We start from the raw sequence: 6,832 nt of genomic DNA, 5'->3' as shown, positions 1-6,832 counted from the left end.
TTCAGGGTACGTGCTTAAATCACCACTAGACAACAGTCTACCAACAGTAACTGAGATAACAAGGAATGTCTACTCTACGGAATTAAAGCCAAGTACCAAAATATTCAACGTCCTTAGCATAAATACAGGTAATCTGCGCATATAAATATACAAATAGTTTCTAGGCACTTCCCATAACGCTCGATCGAGGGAATCAGCTGATCACCAGTTTCGTGCAAGAGTCAATTTAAAACCGCCCAGGAGTTGAAGTGCGATTGCTACCAGGGTCTCCACATGGGATCGGTTTCATCAACCCGCTCCACATCGATTTCCTCCTCCTCCTCCATAATAACCTGAGAGGAGGTGGCATCTTCCTTGACTTTATCTCCAAGATCCACAGCATCATCGGCGAGGCTGCAGTCGTCGCCCTCAGAAGTTTCCTCTTCTCCAGGACCTTTCGAACGAGGGAGAAGCAGACTGGAAGGCTTTTCAACATCTTCTAGAAGGTTCGATGGACCCATCGGCGAAGAGATCCTCCCAAAATCTGGAGATCTCGATGCCTCGATTGGTAAATTCAGCGAAGATGAGACCGTACTGTCCATCAGCACCTCGGAGCTGGTCAGGGTGGGTTTGGGCATCACCTAAAAAAATTGTCCCAAATTAGTTAACACGTTCTTCAAGGCTTTGGCAGGTAAAGAAGAACTTTTATGTTATAATTAATGGATCGTATAGGGTATGGTATTTTTCTTCCTATTTTTTTTTTTCTCTTGTTTAGGCAACTTTTATCACTCCATTTTTGTTTGGCATTTACCCGTCTGGTGGATTTCAGGTCCAGGGCGAGATGTCTGGCCAGCCTGCCTGCGGCTTCTCCTGGAAGTGCCGAGAGGAATCTGCAAGCTTCTGCTGCGCAGTGTCCGAATCCTGATTGCCATCTACTTTCGGCGGATTCGTCGCCAGGAGAGGCTTGGGCTGAAAGACCGGAAGGACGCGACGCTTGCAGCCGCTGCAGATGGCGAACCGTCAGCTCCAGCACGTCGGCTTTCTCCAGTTTGCTGATGTTCTCGCCCTCGGTCTGGGGAGGGAAAAACGGACCATGTTAAATCGTGTTAATTCATCTTGAGTAATTTTATTTCATTAGAATCCACGTTAATAGTCTCTGGACCCGTGACTCCAGTGCGTCGTTCGAGGGCCTCGCGCGCTGCGACGAGAATTTCGGACGTCCCGCTTCCGAGAGTATGTTAAATCGTGTTAAATCACATTAAATCGTGTTAAATCATGTTAATCCATTTTTATTCATCTGGGGCAATTTTCCATTATTCAAATTCACGTTAATAGTCTCCGAACCCGCGACTCCAGTGCGCCGTTCGAGGGCCTCGCGCGCTGCTGAAAGTCTCGGACGTCCGCTTCCGAGACTATGTTAAATCATATTAAATCGTGTTAATCCATTTTAATTCATCTGGAGAAATTTTATTTTATTCAAATTCACGTTAATAGTCTCCGGACCCGCGACTCCGGTGCGCCGTTCGAGGGCCTCGCGCGCTGCGACGAGAGTTTCGGACGTCCCGCTTCCGAGACTATGTTAAATCATATTAAATCATGTTAATCCATTTTAATTCATCTGGAGAAATTTTATTTTATACAAATTCACGTTAATAGTCTCCGGACCCGCGACTCCGGTGCGCCGTTCGAGGGCCTCGCGCGCTGCTGAGAGTCTCGGACGTCCGCTCCCGAGACCGGTCATCTCGCCCGATCTGGCCTATCGCGGGTCGAGACAAAACCGAGGTCGGGAAGCCCGCTGGAGAGAAATCGCCGGCGCGGAAAGGAATTTCACGAGCGACTCCACCGGGTCGGGCAAAGAGAACCGACGGCGCGGAATCCGCGGAACGCGAGGTCCGATCCCGAGCCGATACCCGGGGATCGCTCGACGCCGATCCCGGGATTAATCGGGGATGTCTCTCCTCGGGGAGACCCCTCGACCCGGGGGATGCCGATTTCGCTCCGCCGGCATTCCTTCGGAACGTTAATCTATCGCCGGCGTCTTCGGCGATCTCGAAAGGACCGAATCTTCGTGGCTTCGACCTCCCTTTGTTCCCATTTAACTCAGACATTTTCTGAGGTCGATCTCGCTCCTATTGTCCAATCGACTAAGAAAGTCGCCGGCTAAACCCTGAAAACGGTCCTCTATCATCGATTCGCGCCGTATATTTAAAAGAAATAAGGGTACCGATACGAGATCGTCGCTCAACGAGTAAACAGAGGGACGTGCGGCCATCTTGAGTTGTTAATTTTTTTCTCTCGCGAGTTTAAACTAATAGAGAAATAATTTCACGGCGATAAGTTAACGGTAACTGTGATTGTCATTCACAATTATTATCCGACAGGGTACATGCTCCGTTTATTTTATTTTTTTTTTATTTATGAGGGGAGAAGAGATAGAGATGGAGCTTTCGATCCAAGATGGCGGCGACGGTCGGCAATTCCGCCGCGCCATTCTGACGCATTCACGGTTTTTCCCGGGGACAGAATGCACTTCCGGCCGGCCATAACCCAGGTGAATTGTCGATCGCAAACTGCAAACGCCTCGGCTAAAGGTGCAGCCGGAAGTGCAGCTTCGTTTCGCGATGGCGTTCATTGAAATTCGAGGCGAGAGGAGGAGCACGTGCCTCGATCGTCGCAGAATCCTTCCTCGAGTCCAGCGCTCGGGGAATAAAATTTAATTAATTAATTTGACGTTTCCTCCTCCATCTTTTTTTTCTTTTCCTTCTCTCTGAAAATTAATATCGCACGGGCCCGTTCCCTGGGTGAAATTTAGGGGCGGAAATCGTTCCCCGGTTGGCGAAAAAACGAGCACTTCTTTTCGGACACTTAAAGGAACGATCGTTTTATGATTGCGAGTTAAGAAGGGCTCGTAGACGCGTAAACCGAGCTTCGACTTCTCGGCACACATCGGCCCGAGCCCGAGTATAGTAATTTTTTTATTACCGTAATTTAGCAATTACATTTACCTCGAGGGCATCCACCATGAGATCCTTTAGTTCTTCCAGGCAGCGATTTATGCGAGCGCGCCGCTTCCTCTCCAAAAGAGGCTTGGTGATCTGAATAAAGAGAGACGGCCCCTTAATATATTTCAGTTATCCTTTCCTTTCCCCGGGTTTTACGGTACAAAACATTTTCACTCGCCCCGGAGTTCGGAAATCAATCGCCATTTCGAAGCCGCGTCCTGCTTTTCGTTTAAAGAAAAATAAATAGTAATAAATAAGAACCTTTCGCCACGCTATGTCCATATAAAAATAGAAACGCCCGTTTCTTACATCCAGGCCAGGATGTGCACACATTGATAACACTATCCGTCAAGGATAATAAATAGAATTAATTTCGAGAGCAGGCAACGGAAGGGAAAAATCGATTTTCGGGGAATTTCATGAAAATCTCTTTCAGTTCCCGGACGCCATGAGAGTGCGAGGGATCTGTTAGAATTTCTCTTGATTTCTGACAGAAGAAGGAATAATTCCTGGAGAGGGTTTCTTTCCAAATGTCATGCTTGGCAGAATGGGGAAATTAAACCGGCCAAATTCCGACGATAAGGTCATCTTGGAGCCTTGGACGCGTTATCACGGTCACATGCACCGGTGACAGCACTTCCTGCAGTTAACAGATAGTCAGGAGGTTTGATCTTGAAAAAGAAAAAGAGAGAAATATAGATTGGGGCTAGTTATCGGGAAATGCTGACCTTTCGATATCGATACGTCCTGGAGACCGGATGAGGATAATCGTACGACATCATGACAACGTCGAGGAACTAACTCGGCGATCGGACCTCGCGAAGACGCGCTGTCAATGCCAACCTGGTCTGGTTTCCTCGGAGTGGGCCTAATTGACAGCTCGGGGATTGACTGACATTAGACAGAGGCCGGGTGCACCCGATGGAGTCTCTGGAGGAACTGACTCGAAGCTCGGCAGCCATTCCCCTCGAGGTTCCCCTCGCAAGGGAACCCTCCTGTGCGAAGCAGAAGCTACTTTACCATTGAGCTGCACCGGACGAATCCCGATGCACGATTCCCGAGGGCCGAAACCCCATTTTTTCGACCCCGTCCCCAAATCCGGGCCGTATCAATTTCTTTTTTCTCGACATTTTCCTCCCCTCACAAATGCGCTCCAAAATGGGCCCGCCATATATTAAAATTGAAGAAATCTTCCCCAAGGCTTCTTGCCATTTTCCGAAGGGTTTTTTCTTTTTCTTTCTTTTTTCATTTGGAGGAAACTTTGTAATTGATTAGAACGAAGATGTCAGCGTCCCCTCATTTCGGACGTCGAAGGGACTTTTATCGATTTTTTGTTACACACTCTTTTCCTCTGATAAATGCGCTCTAAAATCTGTATGTTATATTTCGACTGAATTATCTTTGTTAATGGGTTTTTATATTTGTTCGAGGATATATTTCCTTTTTATCGGGAGTAATGATTAGTATTGGGCGCAGAATTTCAGCGGAGAGGTTCGCCAAGATGGCGGCGTCTCCTTTCGGACGTCGAAGGGATTGAGTTACGAGGATTTCTGGCCGCGTATTCCTCGCGTGGGTCGATTGTTTGTCAAATAGCGGCAATCGTGTCGAGCAGTAACGCGAGCTACGATAGCCGATAGGTCCCACAATATTTCGTTACAAAATTCCCTGGGCATTTTGTGTTTGTCAGCAGTGGAATGGCAGCCGGAACTCCGGGTGTCGAATCTCGGCACAAAGGAAAGCACTTGGCGCTCGACGCGATGAAATCCAATTCCCTCTCCAGAAGTCTCCATAAGGACGATCGAAGGAAGCAAACATGGAAGGAATATTTAGGACAAGGTTCCTTGGCCTTCGAATGTTCGCAAAAGAACCGCGTCGCCGGCAGGAATGGCGGCAAGAAGTTTTCCCTTCGCGAAGCCACGCATCGTCGGTCCGAAATTACGGAATTATCTCGAAGGTTGCCGAGGTAATTCCTGAAATACAAGGGACGATCCTCGTAAATCGGGATCCACATCGATCTCGCAACAGCGAGGCGCCTGGAATTAAGTTCAGCCTCGATTCATTACGGCGCTCCTAAGGACTGGCTCGAAAGAAGCAAAAATACCGCGGAGGAACAATGAGGTGTAATCACGCGGTTAGTGGCACCCTTAATAACCCTTAAGTTTATGGTACCGGTGACCATCTACCCATTACTCCGACTGGCCAGGCTCATGGTAACGTAACGATGCAAGGAGCACCTTTATGAGTTCTCGCAACTTGCCAAGATGGCGGCCATCTTCCAAGAACTCGAAGAAACCTTATTTCCGCGCTTTTCCGGGCTCGCAGGTTTTATATTAAGAATTGTCCAGAGACTCTCGTTAAAAATTAGTCCTACCCTTGAATCCAGGTCTTGCTTTGACAAGTTCCTCATCTTGGAGGCGGAAAACCTCGGATGAAAGCTCTCGAGTGGTCCTCGAGGGCCGCTATCTTTCCGCCGCCATTTGTCCGATACAAGAAGAGGTCGCTCTCAAAAATCGGAGATAAAAAACCTTCCTACAAGACTTCGGCCATCGTGGTTGGTGCCTTGGAATCATCTTTCGAGCCTTCCTCGAGTGCCGGTACTTCTCGGGGTGCAACCGAGGCGTTACAGAACGCATAAATCTGCAGTTGCCTCCAGCATCCGTGGTTACATAAAACATAAGGACGTCCTGCTCGCGAAAATTGCTGCCAGCGTTTCGTTCTTTTTTCAGGCAAAATGGAGTCCTGGGTGCCTAAGGGAGGTTCATATTAGTCATAAAAAAAATTCAGGGACGAGGAATGGGCGAAGAGTTCGATCAAATCAACCGATACTAGATATTCCTCTCACGAAGGACGCGAGTGGTACCAGTGACGTCACCGGCCCGTCCCTGGCGCGCCGCCAAGATGCGTTTCCGAGATTCCAGTTTCTCCATTTTTTTCCGGGAAGGAAAGTGCTACCGATACCCACCTCGCATTCCCCTCGGAGGAATGGGCGTTTTGTTGGCGACCTCTCTTTGTCGGTGATCCGTGTTCTCCAGTTGACTCGAACCAGCGCCGCACGTCCCACAAGTGTCGAGTGACTTTCGAGGGAGAGCGATGCAGTCGAGTCGGCTCCGGTCCCTTGCACTACCGGGAAGAGAAACAATAATTAGTGATGTCACCGGCGCGCCGAAGAAGAGGTTATGTGCGCGGCTTATCGAGCCCGCGCTTATCGCCACCAATATACCGATAGGTACGATGTCCATGAGTCGGTTTAATGGGGCTCAGGGGCCAAGTTCTCCGTCATGGCGTGCGAATGTTTACGACTTTTACTCGCCGGTCCATCAAGCGGCTTCAAACGTGTCAATGGGCCCCGAGATAGGGCCCAGGAAGTCGGCGGTGTCGACTTTCGGGCCGCGATAACGAATTTGGAAAGGCACGATAAGCACATAGCCACTTCCTGCCGAGGAGAGTGATCAATGGACCGGACTATGAGAGAGGGGGGCTCTTTAATGAATGAACGGGGCCTTGAATCGATCGAGAGGTTGGGCTCGAGAAAGTTCGAAAATGGGCCTTATCAAAAATCTAAACAATTCTCCATCAGCAGCTGATGCAAAAATAAGGCCCCTCTGGAAATCGGGCCCCCTCTCCTGGTGATGCCCAAATTGATTTCGAGAATCGGGGAAAAGGGGCCGAGTGTCCTCTCCTGGATTTTTTCCCCTGATTGTGGGTGCGCGTGGTGGGGCCTAATTCCCGAATCCACGGAATCGGGCCCTTATCCCGCCCCCCGCCGACATCGGGGGGCCTGGGGGAGCAGAACTGCGAAAACGAGGAGGAAGGAACGGGGCCCGAGAGGCTCGAGGAGGGGGCAGGCAAGT

General features: G+C 49.4%; 1 protein-coding gene across 1 annotated transcript; it reads right to left on the bottom strand.

Annotated features, from left to right (window-relative positions):
• Window positions 1–257: 257 nt before the first annotated feature.
• On the bottom strand, window positions 258–3,763 carry LOC105700773 (enhancer of split mgamma protein-like). Its single transcript, XM_012426927.1, has 4 exons — window positions 3,710–3,763; window positions 2,985–3,074; window positions 683–1,051; window positions 258–620 (listed from the first exon to the last, which is right to left on the bottom strand). Exons 1-4 carry the CDS (start codon window positions 3,761–3,763, stop codon window positions 258–260), a joined length of 876 nt encoding a protein of 291 aa, XP_012282350.1.
• Between the last annotated feature and the right edge of the window lie 3,069 nt (window positions 3,764–6,832).

Source organism: Orussus abietinus, unplaced genomic scaffold (genome assembly GCF_000612105.2).
Source record: "Orussus abietinus isolate OABI.00-Male unplaced genomic scaffold, Oabi_2.0 scaffold54, whole genome shotgun sequence".
Classification (NCBI taxonomy): Eukaryota; Metazoa; Arthropoda; class Insecta; order Hymenoptera; family Orussidae; genus Orussus; species Orussus abietinus.
Note: the sequence above shows the minus strand (reverse complement) of the source record. Positions and strands in the feature narration are given on the sequence as shown.

Coding starts and splice junctions, on each gene's coding strand:
- LOC105700773 (XM_012426927.1), bottom strand. CDS start 3,763: ATGATGTCGTACGATTATCCTCATCCGGTCTCCAGGACGTATCGATAT. Junction 1,052..2,984: donor TCATGGTGGATGCCCTCGAG/GTAAATGTAATT, acceptor TTCCCTCCCCAG/ACCGAGGGCGAGAACATCAG. Junction 621..682: donor CCATTAATTATAACATAAAA/GTTCTTCTTTAC, acceptor CAATTTTTTTAG/GTGATGCCCAAACCCACCCT.